The sequence below is a fragment of the Lepidochelys olivacea genome, assembly GCF_965140295.1.
Source record: "Lepidochelys olivacea isolate rLepOli2 genome assembly, chromosome: 11".
Taxonomy (NCBI): domain Eukaryota; kingdom Metazoa; phylum Chordata; order Testudines; family Cheloniidae; genus Lepidochelys; species Lepidochelys olivacea.
In genome coordinates, this window is record NC_140421.1 from 10,034,635 (window position 1) to 10,060,959 (window position 26,325).

The 26,325-nt window shown below is 46.8% G+C and overlaps 1 protein-coding gene and 1 long non-coding RNA gene across 3 annotated transcripts in view; one reads left to right on the forward strand and one right to left on the reverse strand.

Annotated features, from left to right (window-relative positions):
* Positions 1 to 20,009, reverse strand: part of LOC311528474 — a 43,576-nt gene extending 23,567 nt beyond the window's left edge. Inside the window, exons 1-2 of the long non-coding RNA XR_014713608.1 lie at positions 19,746 to 20,009; positions 16,780 to 17,452 (exon numbers count right to left, since the gene is read on the reverse strand). This is a non-coding gene — a long non-coding RNA (uncharacterized lncRNA). The remainder of the gene's footprint in view (positions 1 to 16,779; positions 17,453 to 19,745) is intronic.
* SLC15A2 (solute carrier family 15 member 2) overlaps positions 10,591 to 26,325 on the forward strand; it is a 69,960-nt gene continuing 54,225 nt past the window's right edge. The window contains exons 1-3 of one of the 2 annotated variants that reach the window (XM_084643543.1): positions 10,591 to 10,682; positions 19,452 to 19,498; positions 25,734 to 25,821. In XM_084643543.1, the coding sequence (XP_084499669.1) occupies positions 10,634 to 10,682; positions 19,452 to 19,498; positions 25,734 to 25,821 (184 nt within the window). In that variant the 5' untranslated portion in view covers positions 10,591 to 10,633. Of the gene's footprint in view, positions 10,683 to 19,225; positions 19,499 to 25,733; positions 25,822 to 26,325 lie in introns of those variants that run through there. The other variant, XM_084643542.1, reaches the window with a different exon arrangement.

Sequence of the window (26,325 nt, forward strand, 5' to 3'; positions counted from 1 at the left end):
ATTCCTCAAGGGCTTCTTTTCCATGGGTCCAGATGATGAAGATGTCATCAATATAGCGCAAGTAGAGTAGGGGCGTTAGGGGACGAGAGCTGAGGAAGCGCCGTTCTAAGTCAGCCATAAAAATGTTGGCACACTGTGGGGCCATGCGGGTACCCATAGCAGTGCCGCTGATCTGAAGGTATACGTTGTCCCCAAATGTGAAATAGTTATGGGTGAGGACAAAGTCACAAAGTTCAGCCACCAGGTTAGCCATGACATTATCGGGGATAGTGTTCTTGATGGCTTGTAGTCCATCTTTGTGTGGAATGTTGGTGTAGAGGGCTTCTACATCCATAGGGGCCAGGATGGTGTTTTCGGGAAGATCACCGATGGATTGTAGTTTCCTCAGGAAGTCAGTGGTGTCTCGAAGACAGCTGGGAGTGCCTGAGCAGGGAGTCTACATAGCCAGACAATCCTGCTGTCAGGGTGCCAATGCCTGAGATGATGGGGCATCCAGGATTTCCAGGTTTATGGATCTTGGGTAGCAGATAGAATGCCCCAGGTCGGGGTTCCAGGGGTATGTCTGTGCAGATTTGTTCTTGTGCTTTTTCAGGGAGTTTCTTGAGCAAATGCTGTAGTTTCTTTTGGTAACCCTCAGTGGGAACAGAGGGTAATGGCTTGTAGAAAGTGGTGTTGGAGAGCTGCCTAGCAGCCTCTTGTTCATATTCCAACCTATTCATGATGACGACAGCACCTCCTTTGTGGCACCTTAGAGACTAACCAATTTATCTAAAATTATCTAAACTACTACATGCCACAAGGGGCCACAGCAATGGTTCCCTTAATCCACCCAGCAATATTGTTAATCTATCCAACTATACTCTTAGCCCAGCAGAAGAATCTGTCCTATCTCGGGGCCTCTCCTTCTGCCCCTCCACCCCCACGAACATGATACAGTTCTGTGGTGACCTAGAATCCTATTTTCAACGTCTCCGACTCAAGGAATATTTCCAACACACCTCTGAACAACATACTAATCCACAGAGACCTTCCTACCAACACTACAAAAAGGAGGACTCTCGGTGGACTCCTCCTGAAGGTCGACACAGCAGACTGGATTTCTACATAGAGTGCTTCCGCCGACGTGCACAGGCTGAACAACTAACAACTATCGCCTCCAGAGAAAGGGAAGTGCCTAGAAGATGTAAAAGGAAACTTAGTTTGATAGCATCCTGTCTGGCAAGAACTCACTTATCAATAGCTGGGATGTGAAATTCTCACTTCTGTATTGTTTTGTCATTATAGTTCCCACTTTGCTATTGTTTGTCTGTATAATCTCTGTCTGGTTCTGTGATTGTTCCTGTCTGCTGTATAATTAATTTTGCTGGGTGTAAACTAATTAAGGTGGTGAGATATAATTGGTTACATAGTCATGTTACAATACGTTAGGATTGGTTAGTTAACTTTCAGGAAAATGATTGGTTAAGGTATAGCTAAGCAGAACTCAAGTTTTACTTTACAGTCTGCAGTCAATTGGGGTAGGGGGTGTGTGGGTGGGTGTGGGGAGGGGAAATGAAATTGGAATCATGTTTGGCTAAGGGCAGGAATGGGAACAAGGACACGGGTGTAAGGCTCTGTGGTGTCAGAGCTGGGAAGGGGGACACTAAGGAAGGAAACTGGAATCATGCTTGCTGGAAGTTCAGCCCAATAAACATTGAATTGTTTGCACCTTTGGACTTCGGGTATTGTTGCTCTCTGTTCATGCGAGAAGGACCAGGGAAGTAAGAGGGTGAAGGAATAAGCACCCTAACACTCATCTGGAGTACTGTGTCCAGTTTTGGGCCCCACACTACAAGAAGGATGTGGAAAAATTGGAAAGCGTCCAGCAGAGGGCAACCAAAATGATTAGGGGACTGGAACACATGACTTATGAGGAGAGGCTGAGGGAACTGGGGTTGTTTAGTCTGCGGAAGAGAAGAATGAGGGAGGATTTGATAGCTGCTTTCAACTACTTGAAAGGGGGTTCCAAAGAGGATGGATCTAGACTGTTCTCAGTGGTAGCTGATGACAGAACAAAGAGTAATGGTCTCAAGTTGCAGTGGGGGAGGTTTAGGTTGGATGTTAGGAAAAACTTTTTCACTAGGAGGGTGGTGAAACACTGGAATGTGTTACCTAAGGAAGTGGTGGAATCTCCTTCCTTAGAAGTTTTTAAGGTCAGGCTTGACAAAGCCCTGGCTGGGATGATTTAGTTGGGGATTGGTCCTGCTTTGAGCAGGGGGTTGGACTAGATGACCTCCTGAGGTCCCTTCCAACCCTGATATTCTATGATCTTGATTATCACTACAAAAGTTTTTTTCTCCTGCTGATAATAGCTCTTCTTAACTAATTAGCCTTTTACAGTTTGTATAGAAACTTCCAACTTCTCTGTATGTGTGTGTGTGTATGTGTGTATATATAATAATATATTATATCTTCTTATTATATGTTCCATTCTATGGAGTGAGCTGTAGCTCACGAAAGCTTATGCTCAAATAAATTGGTTAGTCTCTAAGGTGTCACTAGTACTCCTTTTCTTTTTGCGAATATAGACTAACATGGCTGCTACTCTGAAACCCATCTAATACATTTGTTAGTCTCTAAGGTGCCACAAGTACTCCTGTTCTTTTTGCAGATACAGACTAACACAGCTGCTACTCTGAAACATATCATGGTATCACACTCTGCTCAGACAATGGTTTTTGCAGTTGCCAGGATTGGCGGGTGATGGGCAATCGAGGGAAGGAATGATCAGATCAGTGGTTAATTGCTGTCTACAGGATTATCCTGACAATCTGTGGAGGACTGTTACCCTTCATAGTGAAATGAGGAACTGCTTAAAGATGAATTAGAAAATCCTAAAGAGCCAAGGTCAATGGAGTGAATTTGGCTTTCGATGCCTTGCTTTAACCTTCTGCCACCAGAGCAGCGCTGATGATCTGAGAGCGCTTTGTCATTTGCAAGACAGAGAAAGGATTGTTTAAGCACTTTGATCCCAGGGAGCCTGCCTCTGCTCCCATTTCAGGCAATGGTAACACACCCATCATTTCAATGGAGCAGGATGGAGGCCTGCAATTATAGGCATAGGAAAACAGGTAACAGATCTAGTGACTGATCAGTCACTCGTATTTTAACTGGAAATGCTTTGTGGATTGTCTCTTTAAAATAACTGGGCCAGATTCTACACTGATCTCTAACCCATTGGGATCTATGGAACTGCTTGCGGTAAGGGCCTGATCCTGCAAACACAAATGTAGGTGCTTAGTTTATGCAGAGGTGTAATCCTGTTGTTCTCAAAGGGGCTGTATGTGCAATAGAGCTAAATGCATGCATAAGTGTTTGCATACGCCCAAGTTAGCACTGGGCTTGGTCCATCGTGTGATGGAGCAACCTTGAAATAATGCAGCTGAATTCTGTCCTGGGGCGTGCAAGCAGGGAGCTCCCTTCAATCCCCACATGCAAATCCGGGGGCCCTAAGTTTGCCAAGTGCCTGATGTAATCTTCTAGTGCAGGCACGTGGATGACACTTGGCTGAAGCTGCCATAACAGGGGGGATGGTTATTTCTGGGAGAAAGGCAAATCGAATAAACCCAAAGCCAATTTGCGAGAGGATATAGAACAGAAAGAGGCAATGTGCATACATGGGAAAGGTTGCGCACCCTTAACTCCCATTGGCATCAGCGGGACTTGAGGGCGCTCAGCCCCTTGCAGGATTAAGTCCATGGCAGTGAGAAAGCAACAGGAAAGGATGGATATATTTTGTCCTGTCTCTCATTGACTTCAGTGTGGGTAGGTTTCCAGCCCAGGTATAACCATAACAATGGCATATGTTGTGTACACTTGCATAACATGAGCTGGGTGGCTTGAGCTCAGGGGCTGTTTACTTAGGCCAGTATTTTTAAAAGGGGCCTCTACTTTTTGGTGCTTCTATTTTGAGGTGCCTCCAACTTTGAGCCCCTCGGGCCTGATTTGCAGAGAGGCTGAGCACCTCCAATTCCAGCTGGCGTCCGTGGGAGCTGCGGGTGCTCAGCCTGTCTGAAAATCAGGCTGTCAGAGAGCTAAAACTGGGAAGATGAAAAATGGAGTTACCCCAAATTACAGTTCACTTCTGAAACTGGGGGGAGGAAGATGTTCTGAATTCCACTGGATGAAATCCTGTGCTTCCTGGATCTCTGGATGGCAATGCAGACAGGGGATAGTGTGGGAGGGTAGCTGGTCATAGCGGGAGGGGTGGTGGATTCAACACTCTGCAGGAATGGCAGTCCCCGGGATATGGAGAGGAGTGATAGCCAGCACTCATCCTGGGGAGGATTAGGCATCATTGGCGATCCCTTGATTCAAGGATGATCTCTACCACGGATTTACAACTGGGGCCTGAGATGATTCAGGAAACCAATCCTGGAACCACAGGTCCGCCCACAGTATGTACAGACATTTCCTGGTGGGTCAGTTGCCAGCTGGGAGAAAGTTCTTTCTTTTTCCTTCCATCTCTCTCTTTTCAGCTTCGAGGGCAAGGTTCTGCTCCTTGAAGTGGGCCACTGCCTGATGGAGGATGTGGTGCCATTGAGGTCGGTTTGTGGCTTGCTTCTCCCAGCTTGTGATATCCACATCAGTTTTCCTGAGATACGCTTTCACTGTGTCTTTGTAGCATTTCCTCTGACCACCAGGGGATCTCTGACCATGGGTGAGCTGAGACTAGAGGGCTTGTTCTGGGAGGTGAGAGTCTGGCATCAACACACAATGTCCAGCCCAGCGGAGTTGGTGCATGAAGATCATTGCTTGAAAGCTGGTGACATTGGCCTCATTGCTGGCATTAGTGCAGTGATCTTCCCACTTGATGCACAGGATCTTCCAGAGGCATCCTTGGTGGCACCTCTCCAGACTCTTGAGGTTCTGTCGATAGGCCACCCAGGTTTTGCATCTGCAAAGGAGTGTAGGAACAGCAATTGTCTTATAGACCTGGATCTAGATGTCCTGACAAAGGTCACAGTCCGTGAAAATATGTCAGAGAATTTCCCAGGCACAGCTGACTGACAAACAAACAAATCTTTTATCTGAGGATCTCCCAGATACTTTATAGACATTCATGAATCAAACCTTTGACCCCTGCTGGAAGGTAGATAAATGTTGTTTTCCCCAGTTTTATGGATGGAGAAACCAAGGCACTGAGAGTTGAAGGACTTGCTCAAGGATGTGCAGCAAAGTAGTGGCATAGACAGAATAGAACCCAGGAGTCCTGACTCCAAGTCTCCTAATATGTAGCCAGGTACAGGGGAATAGGAGAGAAAAGCATCCTGGACAGCATGTTCAGGGGGAAGAGACCCAGAAATGGGATGAGGGGACAGGGGTAGGAAGGCAGATGAGACAAATTCAAGCACAAAAGCAGACAAATCTCTTCGTTTTTTATCATTGCAGAGACAGCGTAAACACATCACTCCTCTTGCAGTGCTACTCCACCATGTAAGCAATTGTTGTGGTTGTCACAAGGAAGTTAGGTCCTCGCATCCAAGCTGTGTGTAAACTTGCCAATTCTTTCTGCATAGCATCTCTGACATAAAGCCTTTCCTAGCCAGCCATGCAGCTCAAACTCTCAGCATACCACGTCTCGATTTCTGCAACATTCCTTTCTCTGGCCTTGAGAAATGCAGTCTTGTCCCGCTCACCTCCATTCAGAATGCTGCTGCAAAGATGATTCTCCTAGCCCATCGCTTTGACCATGGCACCCCTCGCTTTGTCTCCCTCCACTGGCTCCCCTTTCTCTGTTGCGTCACACACAAACCGTGTGGCTTCACATCCAAGGCCCTTCGTGACCTATCCCCACCCTACCTAGCATCTCTCGTTCGCTATTGAAATGTCGAGTCCTGATCGGCCCATGGCGTCAGCCTCCATCATCGCCCGCTTGTTAAATTTTCAAACAAGAACCTCCGTGCATGGTCCCATGCTGCCTCTCGCACTTGGGAGGCGCTCCTCATAAACATCCTCAAAGCTACCTTATTGGCCTCCTTCAATTCCCTCCTTCAAACTCTCCTTTGCCGTGATGCCTACCAAAAAATGGACAAAGGTTCGGCTGCTGGTGTGCTGAGACCACTGCCTCGCAGGCTGCTCAATAATGTTTCCTTGTACTTCACCCTCTGTCTCTCTGCATCCATCTGTTGTCCCTGGTTTTAATACTTCAATTGTCAGGGCTTTGAGGCCGGGATTGTCTTTTTGTTTTGTGTTCGTACAGCGTGTAGCACAACAAAGGCCTGGTCCAGGACTAGGGCTCCTAGGAGCTATGGGAATACAAATAATTATTATTGCATTATTTGATCGTGAATGGGTGTGGAAGTGGGATTGGCCTGATGGCAAATGGGAGGGGAGGCCCCATCTCCTGTGACATCGACAAATGGATTTGGCCAGATATTAGAAAACTTTGTGACGGGAACAGTCTTGCAGCAGCCCCAGTCAGGTGGACTGGATTGGACCTCTCATAGGTGTTTCCCATTTTTGATTGGTCTGAGGCCTGGTCTACCTGGGAAAGTTAGGTTGATATAGGTACGGCGTTCAAGGGTGTGAATTTTTCACACACGCTCCTGAGCACTGCAGCTCTACTGAACTAACCCCTGGTGTAGATGGGTCTAAGTCAATGGGAAAATGCTCCCAGTGACCTAGCTCCAGCTGCTTGGGAAGGTGGATTACCTACAGCAATGGAAAAACCTTTTCTGTTGCTGTGGGAAGCATCTGTGCTACAGTGGCATAGTTACGGCACCATAGCCGTAGTGCCTGTCTTGTAGACATGGCCTGATTCCCTCATTCCAACTTTAGGTATGAACAGGACAGTTTACAGCTTGTTTCTAGTTGTTGTATAATCCAAGCCATGCTGATCTCAAGACAGAAAGAAATACAGGATGTTGTGTATGTGGACTGACAAAAGTTTAATGCCCCTAATCTGTTAGGAGCCTAGAAAAAAATTTTCAGAATATGTTATTTATATCCTTATAAGTCAAACTTTAGGCTTATTTTCTAATAGATTGTCTAGCTCACTTTCTGTTTTCCTTATCCCATCTCTCCTTTTCTTGCTGAAAACCATCAGTTTGCCGCTGACCTTACTTTTACTTTTCACCTCACAAATGTTTATTGATCTAGCCAAGATGTGATTATGTTGGAAAGATGTGCTGCATCCCAGAAACTCTTACAATGTGCTCTGCATTACCAAAGGGGATGGAGACGAAAGGAAGGCAAATCAGGACAACAGAATGCATGTTCTGAAATGTACGCCATTCAAGGGACATGGCAGGTTCAGGCAATCCAAGCTGAAGAGCAAGGGCCGGAACATTCACAATTAGTTGTTCAATTCCAAGGCTTCACCTAGGGTCATTTAAATCAGTGAGAGTCTCTTCACAGACTTCAGCAGGCTTTGGATCAAGCCCATATAGATCATCCCACGGTGTAAGGCTTGACTTCAAATCTGATATGTCATAGACAGAATGAATGAAGTGCTGCTCGAGGGAGAAATGGAAAATCAGGTGAAATTCACTCCTGTGCTGAGGACCTGCACTAGATCTAAGCACTAACTGAGTCCTACTCGTTAGAGCTGGGTGGGGAACAGTTTTCCGCTCCTGGGAAACTTTTGGTGATTTCAAATAAATTTTCCTATTCTGAATTGGGGGAGGAGGGAAGTCAAATGCTTGCAAATCTTCATGACCCAATGATTTGAACAAACGTTTTGGTTCCGGTCAATCCAAACATTTTATTTTGATTATTTTGAAACATTTCAGTTTTATTTTAAAATTTGTTAAAAGATTATTTTTACTAAAAATTTACTTAAATTTCCAAACAAAAAGTCACTTTGAACCAAAAATCAAGAATTTTTTGTTTGGACAATGTCAAAACAGGCAGTTCAGACAATTTCAAAGATTTTTTTCAATTTGTTTGACGCAGGATGTTGGTCCAAACGGACCCTTTCCCACATTGGTATTTTTAGATGAAAAACCATTTTGTCATAAATTTCTTGATTGGCTTTGCCACTTAAATCATGCTCTGAGAGCACATGACTTTTCAGCTGAGTCTGCTCTAACTTACACCAAGGATTGAATTAGCCCCTAGGGTCAGGGGCTTACAAAAGTGTCTTTATTTGTATTGATGTAAAGCCTAGAGGTGCCAGTCAGGATCAGGTCTATTGTGCTATGGACCGTACTCAACACATAACAGACTGTCCCTGCTGCAAAGAGTTGGGAGAAAAGGAGGAGAGCAAAGAAGGAAGGAACGGAAGCTGAAAGCTCTGTAGAAAACCCATTCTACAGTAAGTTTAAAATTGGAGGCACCTCTGAGCAAATCTTTGAATGGAAAGAATTGCAATATCAGGCAAATAGAGGAAAGGTTGAAAAGGAACATTTGTAGTGGTGAATGAAGAAGAAACTTAAAGAGAAGAAACTCAACCCCAGCCGCTTTCCGCTGTCTCTCACATGTCATTAGCACTATTTATTACCATAGGCCCCAATCAGGAGCCTGTGTGCTTATACTGGGGAGACAATGTCCCTGCCTTGAAGAGCTTACCATCAAAGGCCTTGGTATTACAAACACTAAAGCACAGGAGTAACTTTATCCCTGTGAGCAGCCCCATTGGATTTCTTCTCCTTTCACCACTACAACTTTTACCTTTCACCCTTTCCTTTTATTTCCCTCTGACTGTCATTTTTTTCCTGCTATCCATCCTGACAGATGGAGGTCAATGGAATTATATAAAGTTATGTACATGCTTAGGAATCTGTGGGATCAGGAACAAAGAAGACAATTGCCACATGACAGAGGAGAAAGAGGGAAAGCTATAACATACAGACAACAATTGAACATGAATATTATGTTCACATAATCCTATTGAAATGACTATTCCCCCCCAAGCCAAGACATTGTTAGCAGATCTCGTATAGGCTTGGCTGGAAGCAGTGAGCCTTGAAGATGGATTTGAAAGAGGAGAGAGGGGTGGGTTGATGGATCAGTTCAGGGAAAAGTGTTCCATACAGAATGGAAGAAAAGGCAGATATTTGTAGGACCAATGGACAAAGAGATGGTGGAGGCTGGGCCTGTTGGCACACTGGAGTGGACACGAAGGATGCAATCATAGACAAGTACAGAAAAGTAGGGATGGGCAGAGCTGCGAAAAGTCTGTAAGATGAGGGCAAGAAGTTTGAATATAATATGGCGGGAAAAGGGTAAATTAGCAGAGACGGGGAACTGGGGTAATGAGGTTAGAGTGATGGAGGGAAAATCCTGGCAGCCGTGTTTTGAATGGATTGGAGGACTGGAGTCAGGCTTGGGAGGCTGGAAAAGAGGAGGTGGCGAAAATCAAGATGGGAGATGATGATGATGAGATGGGCTAGGGGGAGGAAAAATAGAGGACAGGATCCTGGAAACTCAGGGCAGGTGAGGAGGGTGTGGTCAGTGGTGTCAAAGGAGAGGAGAGCTCAAAGAGGATGAGGATTAGAAGCCCTGAGATGTGGCAACAAAGGGGTTATTAGAGACCTGTGTTTCACACCACTGTTCAGCCAACTGAGCTTTGCTGCAAGCCATTCCCCCTTCATCTGAGTGTTCAAAAACTGTTTGGAGAAGGGGCCTTCCCCTATGGGAAAAGCCCTATAGACTAGAATAGAAAGTGATAATCTTTCTATAGGGTTTTTAAAAAATAAATAATTATAAATAAACCCAATAAAATTAGGTTCTGTTTATTAAAATTCCTATTGTCCAATGCACTCTGATAACTGTGGATTAGCAAACTTGCATTGTTTTAAGTATATTGAGATGTTTGGGTCATTACTGGAAGATGGTAGCAGCTCATGGGGCGGCGGTGGGGGCAGGGAAAGACAGGCACTCATTTCTCTGTAGGGAGATATTGTGGCTTCCCTTTAGAGGTTAGTTCGGGAGAACATGAAAGGCAAGTAAAAAAATTGTGCAAAAGAAATTATTTCTATGTAGGGTTCCTTGTTTCATAAAGGTATGGTAGATGAAGAAAGGACTCTGTGCATGATGAATGGGGCATGAATTTAATAAAAGCTAGTATACAGAATGCAAGAAGAGCTTAGAATTAAAGCTGGCCTGTTAAGAGTTGATGAAGCCCCTCTCAGAACAGAGTTAACTACTGTCACATGCATTCAATTAAGGCCAGATCTGCAGCTGCTGTGTACTGCAGTAGCTCCATCCAAGTCAATTGGGCTATGTTGGTTTATGCCAGCTGTAGATCTGGCCCTAATTAGTCTTGGGTCAAAAGCCTGTCCCCTCAACAGCATAATAATTCTATTTAACACACACACCCCACCCCGGCAGCTGAAAATAAATGTGATTTCTCAAGAATATCTACCATGAAAAACATACGGAACATTTATGACTGTAATTTACCAATAGTTTACATGTGTGGCCTGTCCATGCATGATTTTCTGTCTACAGAAGTTGAGAATAAATAACTTCATCTCCTCTTGAGGGTGAAAAATCAAAGACTGTCCAATGGCATTTTATTGGTGACTAAGTTGTCACTACAGTAAAGTGAAACATTAACAAGAGTTAAATAGACAGGCAGGATCGCTCAGCAAGATTAATTTTCAGCCACACAGGGCTGGGATCACACACAGCACAGGGAATTGCAAACATGGCAAAGGAGAAAGGTACAAAGGAAACAGCAAAGAAAAAACAAACTGGTGAGAGATTTTATACTTGTTTTCCTTGCTAATTAAAGAAAAGACAGAGAGAGGATACAAAGAAAATGCAGATGAGTCTAGCAGGACAGGGTTTCTTTCATCTTTGTTGGCTATGGGGTTTAGTGGTTCGAATGTGGGGTCTATTCTGGACTCTGCTACTGATATGCTACTTAGCCTTTGGCAAATCACTTAACTTCATTGAACCAGATCTTCAGATAGTATAAATCAGTGTAGCTCTGTTTCAGTCAATGCAGTTATGATATTTCACATAATCTAAGAATCTGTCCCTCTGTATCTCAATTCATCTGGAAATTTACACACATAAAAATGTTTGGATTCAAATGTTTCATAGGGCGCTGTATTATTATTGCCTTAGGACAGGAGTGGGCAAACTTTTTGGCCTTAGGGCCACATCGGGGTTGAAAAACTATATGGAGGGCTGGGTAGGGAAGGCTGTGCCTTCCCAAACAGCCTGTCCCCTGTCCCCTATCCGCTCCCTCCCACTTCCCGCCCCCGACTGCCCCCCCAGAACTCCCGACACATCCAACCGCCCCTGCTCCTTGTCCCCTGACTACCCCGTCCCGGGGCCCACCGTCCCTAACTGCCCCCCCGGGACCCCACCCCCATCCAACCCCCCCATCCCGCTCCCTGTCCTCTGACTGCCCCAACCCCTATCCACACCCCTGCCCCTAACAGGCCCCCCCGGGACTCCCACACCTATTCAACCCCCCCTGTTCCCCATCCCCTAGCCACCACTCCCACAGAACCTCCGCCCCATCCAACCGCCCCTGCTCCCTGTCCCCTGACTGTCCCCTGAGACCCCCCGCTCCCTTACCATGCCGGAGCTTTAAATCAAGATAGGATATGTTTCTAAAAGATCTCTCTGGGAATTATTTTGGAAAAGTTCTCTGGCCTGTGTTATGCAGGAAGTCAGACTAGATGATCAGAATGGTCCCTTCGGGTCTTGGAATCTCTGAATCAAGTCAAAAAGAAGATCAGCAAAACAATGAAAATATTGCAGTGAATGATATCACTAGTAGCAAATCTTCTCTAAGTGCAGAGTGGAAATAAGTGTACACAAATGCATTGGCCACGGGGAAAGGAAGCAAGATACCCAGTGAAGTGATGCTGACTAAGGGAGATTAGACCTTAGAGTCGGGAGAACCAGCCCATCTCAATTGCAGCATGCCCCCTCTGTCTCTCTGTGTGTTTACTCACCTGCCAGCTTTTCATTGATATACCCTGGGTAGCCCCTCCTAATTCACTCAGTCACCTTGTCTTTTCTAGGCTCTTAGAGAATTCCCTCTGATCCCAGGCTTTAGCATATTCCTGGATGGAGCCAGGCTGGGGGTATTCCCCAATAAATAGCTTTTCTATTTGTTTCCTCCAGGACTTTTATCCGTGTCCGTTATTTACCTTTCTGGCACAGTTCCTATAACTAGAGCTCTGCGCAGATACAAATTAATTTCCTGGGAATGGCAGCCCAACGTGCTGCTCCTTTCCCCACGGCAGTTCCCAGTAGAGCCCTGCAGCCAATTTATATCTGTAAATGTCTGCATCTGCTGATATAAGTTTGTATCCGCACGGTCTCTACCTATAACAGCCCCCTTGTGATCTAACTCTGTTGCAAGTCACACATCACAACACCCCAACACACAGCAGCCTGCCCCAGAGCCATAACAAAAATACCAGGATTTTGCAGTTTGTCATGCCTCAGACAGGGATCCAATGAATCAAAAGCAAACAAGAAACTGCACTAGATATCAGATCTGCAGGACTGGAGAAGAACAATAATGAAAAATGCCCTAATCATTAATTAACTTGAATGAATTTGAAACAGCTTACCAAGGGTCATGGTTGAGTCTCCATCACTGGCAAGTTTTTAAAATCAAGATTGGATGTTTTTCTAAAAGATTTGCTCTTGGGGGAGTGCTATGGCCTCTGTGTAATACAGGAGATCAGACTAGATGATCACAGTGGTCCCTTTTGGCTTTGGCATCTATGAACTCAAACCCATAGGATGCTGTTAGAGTCCCCTGTGAGTACTATGCACAGACATCTGTGGGGTGGAAATTACAGCTACAGTGGAACCTCAGAGTTACGAACTGACTGCTCAACCACACACCTCATTTGGAACTGGAAGTAGGCAATCAGGCAGCAGAGAGGGACTCACACACACACACACACACACAAAGCAAATTCAGTACAGTGTTGTGTTCAATGTAAACTAGTAAAAATATACAGGGAAAGTTTAAAAAAAAAAGATTTGATAAGGTCAGGAAACTGTTTCTGTGCTTGTTTCATTTCAGTTAAGATGGTTGAAAGCAGCATTTTCTTCTGCATAGTAAAGTTTCAAAGCTGTATTAAGTCAATGTTCAGTTGTAAACTTTGGAAAGAACAGCTGTAACGTTGTTTCGCATTACGAACATTTCAGAGTTACGAACAACATCCATTCCTGGGGTGTTTGTAACTCTGAGGTTCATGAAACAGTTTCCCCAGTTACATCGTAAAGAACGGTTTCAGAGTAGCAGCCGTGTTAGTCTGTATTTGCAAAAAGAAGAGGAGTACTTGTGGCACCTTAGAGACTAACAAATTTATTTGAGCATAAGCTTGCGTGAGCTACAGCTCACTTCATCGGATGCATTCAGTGGAAAATACAGTGGGGAGATTTATATACATAGAGAACATGAAACAATGGGTGTTACCATACACACTGTAACCAGAGTGATCACTTAAGGTGAGCTATTACCAGCAGGAGAGCGGGGGGGTACGGGGGGGGGGACCTTTTGTAGTGATAATCAAGGTGGGCCATTTCCAGCAGTTGACAAGAATGTCTGAGGAACAGTGGGGGGTGGGGTGGGGATAAACATGTTAATTGTATCCAGTTTGCAAATTAATTCCAATTCAGCAGCCTCTCCTTGGAGTCTGTTTTTGAAGTTTTCTTGTTGAAGCATTGCCACTTTTAGGTCTGTAATTGAGTGACCAGAGAGATTGAAGTGTTCTCCAACTGGTTTTTGAATGTTATAATTCTTGACGTCCGATCTGTGTCCACCCACTCTCATAGAATCATAGAATATCAGGGTTGGAAGGGACCTCAGGAGGTCATCTAGTCCAACCCCCTGCTCAAAGCAGGACCAATCCCCAACTAAATCATCCCAGCCAGGGCTTTGTCAAGCCTGACCTTAAAAACTTCTAAGGAAGGAGATTCCACCACCTCCCTAGGTAACGTATTCCAGTGTTTCACCATCCTCCTAGTGAAAAAGTTTTTCCTATTATCCAACCTAAACCTCCCCCACTGCAACTTGAGACCATTACTCTTTGTTCTGTCATCTGCTACCACTGAGAACAGTCTAGAGCCATCCTCTTTGGAACCCCCTTTCAGGTAGTTGAAAGCAGCTATCAAATCCCCCCTCATTCTTCTCTTCCGTAGACTAAACATCCCCAGTTCCCTCAGCCTCTCCTCATAAGTCATGTGTTCCAGTCCCCTAATCATTTTGGTTGCCCTCCGCTGGACTCTTTCCAATTTTTCCACATCCTTCTTGTAGTGTGGGGCCCAAAACTGGACACAGTACTCCAGATGAAGCCTCACCAGTGTTGAATAGAGGGGAACGATCACGTCCCTCGATCTGCTGGCAATGCCCCTACTTAACATCCCAAAATGCCATTGGCCTTCTTGGCAACAAGGGCTCACTGTTGACTCATATCCAGCTTGGGGATTGGTCCTGCTTTGAGCAGGGGGTTGGACTAGATGATCTCCTGAGGTCCCTTCCAACCCTGATATTCTATTCTATTCTATGATTCTCGTCCACTGTAACCCCTAGGTCCTTTTCTGCAGAACTGCTGCTGAGCCATTTGGTCCCTAGTCTGTAGCAGTGCATTGGATTCCTCCGTCCTAAGTGTAGGACTCTGCACTTGTCCTTGTTGAACTTCATCAGATTTCTTTTGGCCCAGTCCTCCAATTTGTCTAGGTTCCTCTGTATCCTATCCCTACCCTCCAGCGTATTTACCTCTCCTCCCAGTTTAGTGTCATCTGCAAACTTGCTGAGGGTGCAATCCACACCATCCTCCAGATCATTTATGAAGATATTGAACAAAACCGGCCCCAGGACTGACCCTTGGGGCACTCCACTTGATACCAGCTGCCAACTAGACATGGAGCCATTGATCACTACCCGTTGAGTTCGATGATCTAGCCAGCTTTCTATCCACCTTATAGTCCATTCATCCAGCCCATACTTCTTTAACTTGCTGGCAAGAATACTGTGGGAGATCGTGTCAAAAGCTTTGCTAAAGTCAAGGAACAACACATCCACTGCTTTCCCTTCATCCACAGAGCCAGTTATCTTGTCACAGAAGGCAATTAGATTAGTCAGGCATGACTTGTCCTTGGTGAATCAATGCTGACTGTTCCTGATCACTTTCCTCTCCTCTAAGTGCTGCAGAATTGATTCCTTGAGGACCTGCTCCATGATTTTTCCAGGAACTGAGGTGAGGCTGACTGGCCTGTAGTTCCCAGGATCCTCCTTCTTCCCTTTTTTAAAGATGGGCACTACATTAACCTTTTTCCAGTCGTCTGGGACCCTCCCCCAATCGCCATGAGTTTTCAAAGATAATGGCCAATAACTCTGCAATCACATCCGCCAACTCCTTTAGCACTCTCGGATGCAGCGCATCCGGCCCCATGGACTTGTGCACGTCCAGCTTTTCTAAATAGTCCCGAACCACTTCTTTCTCTACAGGGGGCTGGTCACCTCCTCCCCATACTGTGCTGTCCAGTGCAGTAGTCTGGGAGCTGACCTTGTTCGTGAAGACAGAGGCAAAAAAAAGCATTGAGTACATTAGCTTTTTCCACGTCCTCTGTCACTAGGTTGCCTCCCTCATTCAGTAAGGGGCCCACACTTTCCTTGACCTCCTTCTTGTTGCTAACATACCTGAAGAAACCCTTCTTGTTACTCTTAACATCTCTTGTTAGCTGCAACTCCAGGTGTGATTTGGCCTTCCTGATTTCACTCCTGCATGCCCGAGCAATATTTTTATACTCTTCCCTGGTCATTTGTCCAATCTTCCACTTCTTGTAAGCTTCTTTTTTGTATTTAAGATCAGCAAGGATTTCACTGTTAAGCCAAGCCGGTCACCTGTCATATTTACTATTCTTTCTACACATCGGGATGGTTTGTCCCTGTAACCTCAATAAGGATTCTTTAAAATACAGCCAGCTCTCCTGGACTCCTTTCCCCCTCATGTTATTCTCCCAGGGGATCTTGCCCATCAGCTCGCTGAGGGAGTCACAGTCTGCTTTTCTGAAGTCCAGGGTCCGTATTCTGCTGCTTTCCTTTCTTCCTTGTGTCAGGATCCTGAACTTGACCATCTCATGGTCACTGCCTCCCAGGTTCCCATCCACTTTTGCTTCCCCTACTAATTCTTCCCGGTTTGTGAGCAGCAGGTCAAGAAGAGCTCTGCCCCTAGTTGGTTCCTCCAGGACTTGCACCATGAAATTGTCCCCTACATTTTCCAAAAACTTCCTGGATTGTCTGTGCACCGCAGTATTGTTCTCCCAGCAGATATCAGGGTGATTGAAGTCTCCCATGAGAACCAGAGCGTGCGATCTAGTAACTTCTGTGAGTTGCCGGAAGAAAGCCTCGTCCACCCCATCCCCCTGGTCCGGTGGTCTATAGTAGACTCCCACCACGACATCACCTTTGTTGCTCACACTTCTAACCTTAATCCAGAGACTCTCAGGTTTTTCTGCAGTTTCATTCTTGAGCTCGGAGCAGTCATACTGTTCTCTTACATACAGTGCTACTCCCCCACCTTTTCTGCCCTGCCTGTCCTTCCTGAACAGCTTATATCCATCCATGACCGTACTCCAGTCATGTGAGTTATCCCACCAAGTCTCTGTTATTCCAATCACATCATAATTCCTTGACTTTGCTAGGACTTCCAGTTCTCCCTGCTTGTTTCCCAGGCTTCATGCATTTGTGTATAGGCACTTGAGATAACTCGCTGATCACCCCTCTTTCTCAGTATGAGGCAGGAGCCCCCCTCCCCCATGCACTCCTGCTCGTGCTTCCTCCCGGTATCCCACTTCCCCACTTACCTCAGGGCTTTGGTCTTCTTCCCCCGGTGAACCTAGTTTAAAGCCCTCCTCACAAGGTTAGCCAGCCTGCTTGTGAAGATGCTCTTCCCTCTCTTCGTTAGGTGAAGCCCGTCTCTGCCTAGCACTCCTCCTTCTTGGAACACCGTCCCATGGTCAAAGAATCCAAAGCCTTCTCTCCGACACCACCTGCATAGCCATTCGTTGACTTCCACGATTCGATGGTCCCTACCCAGGCCTTTTCCTTCCATGGGGAGGATGGACGAGAACACGACTTGCGCCTCAAACTCCTTTATCCTTCTTCCCAGAGCCACGTAGTCTGCAGTGATCTGCTCAAGGTCATTCTTGGCAGTATCATTGGTGCCCACGTGGAGAAGCAGGAAGGGGTAGCGATCCGAGGGCTTGATGAGTCTCGGCAGTCTCTCTGTCACATCGCGAATCTTAGTTCCTGGCAAGCAGCAGACTTCTCGGTTTTCCCGGTCGGGGTGGCAGATAGATGACTCAGTCCCCCTGAGGAGAGAGTCCCCGACAACCACCACCCTCCTCCTTCTCTTGGGAGTGGTGCTCGTGGAACCCCCATCCCTAGGACAGTGCATCTCATGCCTTCCAATTGGCGGAGTCTCCTTCTGCTCCCTTCCCTCAGACGTATCATCTGGTCCACTCTCCGCATTGGTACCTGTGGAGAGAACATGAAAACAGTTACTTACCTGTACTGGCGTTGCTGGTACATAGACGTTCCCTCTCCTACGCAGAGACTGTCCAGCCTGACTAACGTAGATGGCAGAGGGGCACTTAGGCGTGAATAGAGACTGGGAGTGGATGGGTCATTACACAAAGTAAAACTATTTCCCCATGTTTATCCCCACCCCCACCCCCCACTGTTCCTCAGACATTCTTGTCAACTGCTGGAAATGGCCCACCTTGATTATCACTACAAAAGGTTCCTCCCCCCCCACCCTCTCCTGCTGGTAAGAGCTCACCTTAAGTGATCACTCTCCCCTTTCTACAGGGGGAGGGATTTAGGCCTTCTTTCAGGGGGAAATGTGGCAGTGAATTGTGGGGGGTCCAACTTGCGGCTGTCCTGGTGGACCATGGGGGAGGGCTCTGTATGGGGGTGTCATAAATATAAAGGGAAGGGTAAACCCCTTTGAAATCCCTCCTGGCAAGGGGAAAGCTCCTCTCACCTGCAAAGGGTTAAGAAGCTAAAGGTAACCTCGCTGGCACCTGACCAAAATGACCAGTGAGGAAACATGATACTTTCAAAAGCTGGGAGGAGGGAGAGAAACAAAGGGTCTGTGTGTCTGTCTTTGCCAGGGATAGAACAGGAATGGAGCCTTAGAACTTTTAGTAAGTAATCTAGCTAGGTACGTGTTAGATTATGATTTCTTTAAATGGCTGAGAAAAGAATTGTGCTGAATAGAATAACTATTTCTGTCTGTGTATCTTTTTTGTAACTTAAGGTTTTGCCTAGAGGGGTTCTCTATGTTTTGAATCTAATTACCCTGTAAGGTATCTACCATCCTGATTTTACAGGGGGGGATTTCTTTATTTCTATTTACTTCTATTTTTATTAAAAGTCTTCTTGTAAGAAAACTGAATGCTTTTTCATTGTTCTTAAGATCCAAGGGTCTGGGTCTGTGGTCACCTAGGCAAATTGGTGAGGCTTTTTACCAAACCTTGTCCAGGAAGTGGGGTGCAAGGTTTTGGGAAGTATTTTGGGGGGAAGGACGCGTCCAAACAGCTCTTCCCCAGTAACCAGTATTAGTTTGGTGGTGGTAGCGGCCAGTCCAAGGATAACGGGTGGAATATTTTGTACCTCGGGGAAGTTTTGACCTAAGCTGGTAAAGATAAGCTTAGGAGGTTTTTCATGCAGGTCCCCACATCTGTACCCTAGAGTTCAGAGTGGGGGAGGAACCTTGACGGGGGGGAGAAGATTAAATGGTTCTACAGGGGAATGCAGGATTGCTATGGGGGGCTGAATGCGGGGAAAATATCTAGTGTATCTATGTGCTGAGAGCAGAGTGGGACTTATTTAATGGGGTGCAGGAACCCATAAGGTCTATGGTCTGAAAGGGAAAGGAGCAACAGAGGTTGGTGCAGCAAGTATAGCCCACAAGTAGCTTGTTAGAGAGACAAGGTGGGTGAGGTAATATCTTTTATGTTGTCACTGTGCTATCCATGTGGTACTTTTCTCCAGCCCACCATTTAGCTCTGGAAAGAATTTAATAAATCATTTATTACTGAGATTGGCCTGAGATGCAAACTTTGCTCCTCAGTCTGAGCTTCCACAGTCTCCAGGGGTGTTTGGATCTGGCATTTGTTCTTGGGAGCATATCTTTGTGGCCCACAGTTCTCTGTCAAGTTAGTTCATGCACAGTAGCCGGGGGAGTGCCAAACAAACAATGCAAAGTGCTGAGAACCCAAATCCACTAGTGATTTAGGATAAGCTACTACAAGAGCTCTGTTGTTGTCATTCCTAGCATCATCCCCCCCAGTGCAGAAATGCACTTGATTAGGGTTAACTTAACTGAATCAAACTCCAAGCCCTGCAGCTGGAAGTCTTCCAGTCAACTCACAACAGCCACATACCATGGTGTGAGACAAGGCAAGAAGGGAGATGAACGCTTTTCAGAAAAACAAACCAACGGAAGCTTTATTTGCTTTTATTCCTGCAGGAGATGATCCCCCCAGAGGAGATTTCTCTTCTCAGAAAAAATCCCGGGTGAGTATTACATCGAGATCCCTTTTTTTTTGCTTTCTGTTTTGTTCACGCCAACCCTCACAGGATCACTCTGTTCCTTCCCCTGTCGTGCTGTGCCTGCAGACAGACACTCCTTGCCTTGGATTGGAATGAGCATTAAAAACTCAAAACAAAATCCCCTCTGCTAACGGGATTAAATGAAGAAAGGGCAGTTTATGGGGGAAAACGAGCTGTCAGATTCTTTGGGAAATGCAGCTTTGATTCATACCTTTCTGCTGGAGGCTCCTTCTCTTGCAGGATGGTTCCTTTGAAGTGAAGATCTGGAGGGCAGGCAGGAGCGTAGGGGCTCGGGAGTGGGCCTATTTATTTGCACAGTTTGTTGTAAAGCCAGTAAAGAGGCAGTTTCCAGATGCTGCTGAGCAGTGAAACAGATGCGGTGCTAGCCCTGGCCATTGCCGCACATTCCAGTGCTCCCTGTCCAGAGTGAGAGGCTCCGGTTTAAATCCACTGCTGAGATTTAAAGGCAGATCTAGCAAATCATTTTCTCGCCATGCAGCTTTGACACGTGTGCCGCCCCTCAGGCGAGTTCTCATCAAGTGATTGAGACCTACGCATTTCGTCATGCTTCCACTGAGTTTGCTTTTTCTGGGCCTGACTTCTGGGGCCCATACAAATGGCTGCTATTTTGTGCTCATAAATGGGAATATTTACTTTTAATTCTAAAGCCAATGGGAGTTAGGCACCTAAAACATACTTTTGAGGATCTGGGCCCTAAATCAATATACAGACACCTTCATATAGGGCCTGATTTTCAAACATGAAGAGAATCAACTTCCTTGGGATCTGTGAGCGCTTAACACTTCTGCAAATCATGCCCTTATCTAGGTAACAGATTCTTCCACCTCTGTATACTTTGAGTAGCTCATTACTCCAAGAGCAGCACCACTGATTTCAATGGGACTAGTTGCAGAGTGAAGTGCTACTACTCAGTGTCCGTAAGTGTGACAGAAGCTGGTCCTAAGTATGGATTTAGGTGTCTAATTTTAGATACCCAAGTTTGAAAGTTTTGCCCCAAGGCCACAGAGCAAGTCCGTGACTGAGCTGGGACAATGACGCAGGATTTCTTAACGGTCAAGCCTGTGTTTATTTCTCTGAATTATGCTGCCTCCTTCTGCTTCCCAGATGACACCACATGCTGATGCAGCATCAGTTTGGGAAGATACCACTTCACTGGCTCCTCGCTACACAACATTGCCACATCATGAGCTGAAGCCCCGATACTGCAGACAATTGCTACACGCAGCATTCGTAGTTACAGCTGGGTGAAGTTTTTCAGATGTAACTTTTTTTCACTGAAAAATGCAGTCAGGGCGACCGAAACATTTTACAAATCCGTGTCGAATTTGCCATTGTTTTGGTCGGAAGAAAAGAGGATTTTTTCCCCTAAAAAATCGAAATGTTTTGTTTCATTTGAAATGTTTGTTTTGTTTGAAACAAAGCATTTTGATCTCTTCGATTCACAGTGACTTTCCACTTTGAAATTTACTTCAATTTTATTTAAAAAAATTAGAAAAGGAAAAAATCGTCCCAAATGAAAGGAAATGTTTTGCTTCAAGTCAAACAAAACACTGGGTGCCCCAAAATGATTTTTTGATTTGCCAAAGCCTTTTTGTTTCTGGTTGACCTAAAGCAATTCCGTCCCCCGTCGTCGTCCCCCCCCCCCCCCACCGCGCGCAATTTTTTCCAAATGACCAGAGAACCAAAAAGTCAGTTATTTGCACAGCTCTGTTAGTGATCACTGGCGTGAGCAAGTGGAATTTGACTTTCAGTGGGTAGTCATCCCTAAACGTGGCAATAAGCATCTGCAGAATTGGGCCCTAAATTTGTCACTTTTTAAATTTGCTGCATGCTAGCAGCACAGGACTGTGAAAATCAGGAATCTCTTGCAAATTTCTGGATGGGCGGAAGTGTTCATGTAGTTTTATTTCCGTTTGCAAAAAAAGACAGAATTGCATAGTTCACTTTCTCTGCTTTTTCTTGGTTACAAACAACTTGGTGGAGAAAGGCAGACATTAAACCACGATTTGAGGACTTCAATCGCTCAGGCATAGGTGAGAAGTTTTTCGCAGGAGTGGGTGGGTGAGATTCTGCGGTGTGCATTGTGCAGGAGATCGGACTAGATGATCATAATGGTCCCTTCTGACCTTAGTATCTATGAATCTATTACACTCTGGGGTGTGGATGTGGATGTGTGTGTGCCTGGGTGTGCATCCACATTTGCAATATTTGCAAGTTTTTAGGCTTTGGGGGCTAATTAACAAGGGGTGCTAGTACAGAAATCTGAGGAATAAGCCCCCTTGTGTAGGATCTTGCTTACAAACTGTATTCCAGGCTTTATAGCTACAGAGTAAATAACAAATAACATTAATAACAATTGCTCAACCAGGGCACAGGGTCAGAAGGTTTCTGAAGAAATAGGTATGATGGCGGAAGTCTTTATCCCATAAATAAGAGATGAAAAATGTGTTTGAAATGATGCACCAAAATATTTGTGTTTAGACAAATGGGGTTAAATTCTTGAAGGTTTATTTTTTTATTCCTTTTTAGTTCACTCATATTGTCTTTCATTGCCCTTGTACATTCCTGGCCAAAAAAAAGTATTGTTAAACTGGTATTTGAGATTAAAATCTTCTGTCACTCCAGGAATGAAAATAAACCCAAATGCCTAAATATTTGGGTATACTTGAATAAACATATCTATTTTGGCATCTGTATTTGTGTTTTGTGAACCATTTTTGAGTCTGAAAAAACAGGAGATCAGTATTTCCATCTTTCAGGAGCTAAAATCCACTGGGAAGACCAGATCTCATGTCATTTTGGCCCCATAATATGGCTCTTTAAGAAATTAAAAACACAAACACCACCCATGAGTAGGCTATGATTTAGTCACTGGTATTTTTAGTAAGAGTCATGGACAGGTCATGGGCAATAAACAAAAATTCACAGCCCCATGACCTGTCCATGACTTTTACTAAAAATACCTGTGACTAAATCTTGGGGGGAAGGAGGACTGTTGTGGGGGGTCGGGGCCAGCAGTACCAGCTGCTGTGGGTTGTGCACCCTGGCTGCTCCAGCCAGCCTCCCTGGGACCACTGCCAGGGCCAGCAGACCCTGGCTCCTCCAGCCGGCTGCCCGGAGACCGCTGCAGGGGCCAGCAGACCGTGACTCCTTCGGTCGGCTACCTGGGGACCGCTGCCGGGGACCGCTGCCGGGGCCAACAGATCATGGCTGCTCTGGCCGCCCTGGGCCTGCTGCTGGGGGCTGCCTGAGCAGTGGCTGGTGTGGCTGTCCCCGGGGTCACCTGAGCAGCTGGCCCCAGAGCCAGCTGCTTGGGCGGCCCAGGGGTCAGCCACGCTGGCCACTGCAGAAGTCACGGAATCCATGACTTCCATTACCTCAGAGATAGACATGGAGCCCTACCTATGAGTCAGGCCATGTCTACACTATGAACTTTGGCTGACACAAGTTATGTTGGCATAAAGTCGCTGCAGTTAATATGTCACTCATGTGCATGAATACTCAGCTTCTACAGGTACTCACCAGGAGTACTTGTGTCTCTGCGTAGTGCGGTGTACCATGGGTAGGTATCCCAGTGTGCAATTTGCCACTGCACTGTCTTTGGGGAAGTTTTGGCAATGCATGGTGATGCAGAAATTAGTCATGCAGAGTAATTGGGAGCAAGGGAGCAAGTTCTCAGCATGCAATTTTCTCCATCCCATAATGTCATCCATACCCCATCATTTTCACGCCTTTTTAAAAAATCCCAGGAGCTCACACAGCCCTCCTTGCCGTCTGCCATCTCTGACAGTAGGATGGAACCTGCAAAGCTCTGCACTATTGTCACAAGTGTTGCAAGCACCAGGTCCTCAATGCCATTTGGGGAGCTGGGTGTTACTGCATGGCCGTAATGGGGGAGCTGGGTGTTACTGCGTGGCCGTAATGAGGTGCTTACATCGGTGGGATTAAAATGAAAGTGTAGACACGTGCACAACTAGGTCGATGCGAGGTGACTTGTGTCCACCTAACTTCGCAGTGTAGACCCAGCCTCCGGGTGTAATGAGTCCCTCTCTCTTCCTACCTTGGGCTGTCCCTATCTGGTATGGGATAGGCCGTGTTGTGAAGAGGCACGTCCCCTGTTGTGAGGAAGTGAGGCTAAGCAGCAATGCTTGGACAAAGAGCATATAGAAGGAATGACTGAGGCACACTCTGTGGTCCTGTCAAGACTCATTTGTATTTAAATTAAATCCCTTGAGTTTTACTCTGAGAGTGTAAAGCTAGCCTTGGTTAGGTGAGATTCAGTTAGGTGAGATTCAGGCTCAGAGGAATTATACACCAGTTGTATTTAAAAAAAAAAAAAATCTTCCGATACAACATTGCTCTGTTCTTGGAATAAGAGAGAGGGGCAGTTACTCTGTGATAAAGGCAGGTTAAGTACCAACTCCAGCCACAGTAGGAGTAAACTAGAGACAGAATCTGGGGGAAGAGGGGTGCAGAACTGGTGAGTGGGCAGAACTGAATTGTCCAGAGAAGGGAGCGCTGAATAGATGAATTGGGCCAGGGGGATACAGATTGGCAAAATTGGAAGGAGCTGGTCTTCTCCCTCTTTGTAAACCTGGTGGGACAGTTCCATGTGTCTGGGGCAAGAGAGCCTGGTGGGAGATGGGGGAGCGCTGCTGTGAGAGCCTGGCGGGCAGCCACAGCTACAGAGAGTGATGGAAGTGCTAAGAGGACTCCTCAGTGGAAGAAGCAGCATCAGGTGGGGAGGGAGAGTTGGCGTCCTGCTCAGAAGGCCTCAGCAGAAGGAGAGGAGGGGACCCACTGGAGGGAAGCCCAGCCCCAGCAGGAGTAGCAGATGAACGCTGACTCCGGCTCATTGATGGAGCAGTAGCCATGGGAGTGAGGGAGCAAAAGAAAAGCTGAAGGAAGTCCAAGCCTCAGTGGGTGGAACATGCCTTAGGGAGGGAAGGTTACCCTAGGGTTGCTGGGTGTCTGGTTTTCGACCAAAATGCCAAGTCGAAAAGGGATCCTGGCAAGTCCGGTCAGCGGTGCCGCAGGCCTAAGGGAGGCTCCTTGCCTGCCGTGGCTCCGTGTGGCTCCCGGAAGCAGCGGCATGTCTCCCTTTCGTCTCCTAATCTTAGGGGCAGCCAGGGGGCTCCGCACGCTGCTCACCACTCTAAGCACCAGCTCTGCAGCTCCCATTGGCCAGGAACCACAAGCAATGGGAGCTGCAGGGGCGGTGTCTGCGGACGAGGCAGCGCACAGAGATGCCTAGCTGTGGCTCCGCATAGGGGGGACATGCCACTGCTTCCAGGAACTGCTTGAGGTAAATGTCACCCGGAGCCTGCACCTCTCACCCCCTCCTGTGCCTCAACCCCCTGCCCCAGCCCTCATCCCCCTCCCACCCTCTGAACCCCTCAGTCCCAGCCCAGAGCACCTTCCCTATACCCTACACCCCACATCCCCAGCCCCACCCCAGAGTCTGCACCCCCAGCTGAAGCCCTCACACCCCCAACCTCTTGACCCAGCCCAGATCCCCGTCGTGCACTCCAAAACCCTCATCCCTGGCCCCACACCAGAGCCCACACCCCTGATGGAGCCCGCACTCCCCCACACCCAAACCCCCTGCCCCCTCCCGCACCCTGAACCCCTCATTTCTGGCCCCACCCCAGAACCTGCACCCCTAGCCCAGAGCTCATACCCCTTCCCACACCCCAACCCCCTGCCTCAATCCAGAGCCCCCTCCCATACTCCGAACCCCTCGGCTCCACCCCCCAGCCCGGAGCCCCCTCCTGCATGCCAAACCCCTCATCCCTGGCCCCACCCTGGAGCCTCACCCCTAGCCAGAGCCCTCACTCCCTCCCGCACCCCAATCCCCTGAGCCAGCCCAGTGAAACAAGCAAGTGAGTGAGGGTGGGGAGAGCAAGTGATAGAGGGAGAGGGGATGGAGTGAGCAGGGGGAGGGGCAAGGGTGTTTGGTTTTGTGCAAGTAGAAAGTTAGCAACCCGAGGCGACCCACCCAGGAGAACCTTGACTGCCACAGTAACCATGGCTGGCAGGGAGCAGCCCATCCCCAGTGCGTGACTTTTACCAGCGTGCCAGATCTACACTTGGAATTTGGGGTGCTTGGCTGTGGGGTTTTGGACTGGACCCACCTCCGACAGAACAAAGCCAGCATGTTCCTATTTGTTTCCCACAGAAACTATGTGGCACCAACTACCCGCTCAGCATTGCCTTCATCGTGGTGAACGAGTTTTGTGAGCGCTTCTCCTACTATGGCATGAAAGGTACATGGTGTATCTAATAATAACCCTGCTTTACTTTTCTTGGCAGGGCCCCACTCACCCTGGTCTGTTGTCTTCACATGTACTCCTGTTGCTGCATTGTACATTGACTCAGAGAGAGTTCTTCACAGTATCAGCTGAACTCATTTAAACCTGATGTGCCCACTGGGCCAGGTTTCCCAGGGGCTTCTAATTTTGTTCATAGACTCTGGTTTGTGTGTGCACTTACTGTATTTACATGAGCAATGTGGTACCCTATGTGGGCAAGGGCATGCTTACCCAAAACTTGCTTGCGTAAAATCAGAGGCTAGGATCAGGCTGGTGGGAAAATATGTCCCTTTATGCACTCTGGACATTGATACGCTTACAAATAGTGGGGGCCTGAAACCAGACTAGCCAGTCAGAATCCCTCCCAATTTCAGGGGGGGTCAGATTTGAAGCCACAGATCCACAACGCAGATCTCTTAAGTAGTAGGAGTTCAGAGAAAACTTTCCTTGGGAATGTTA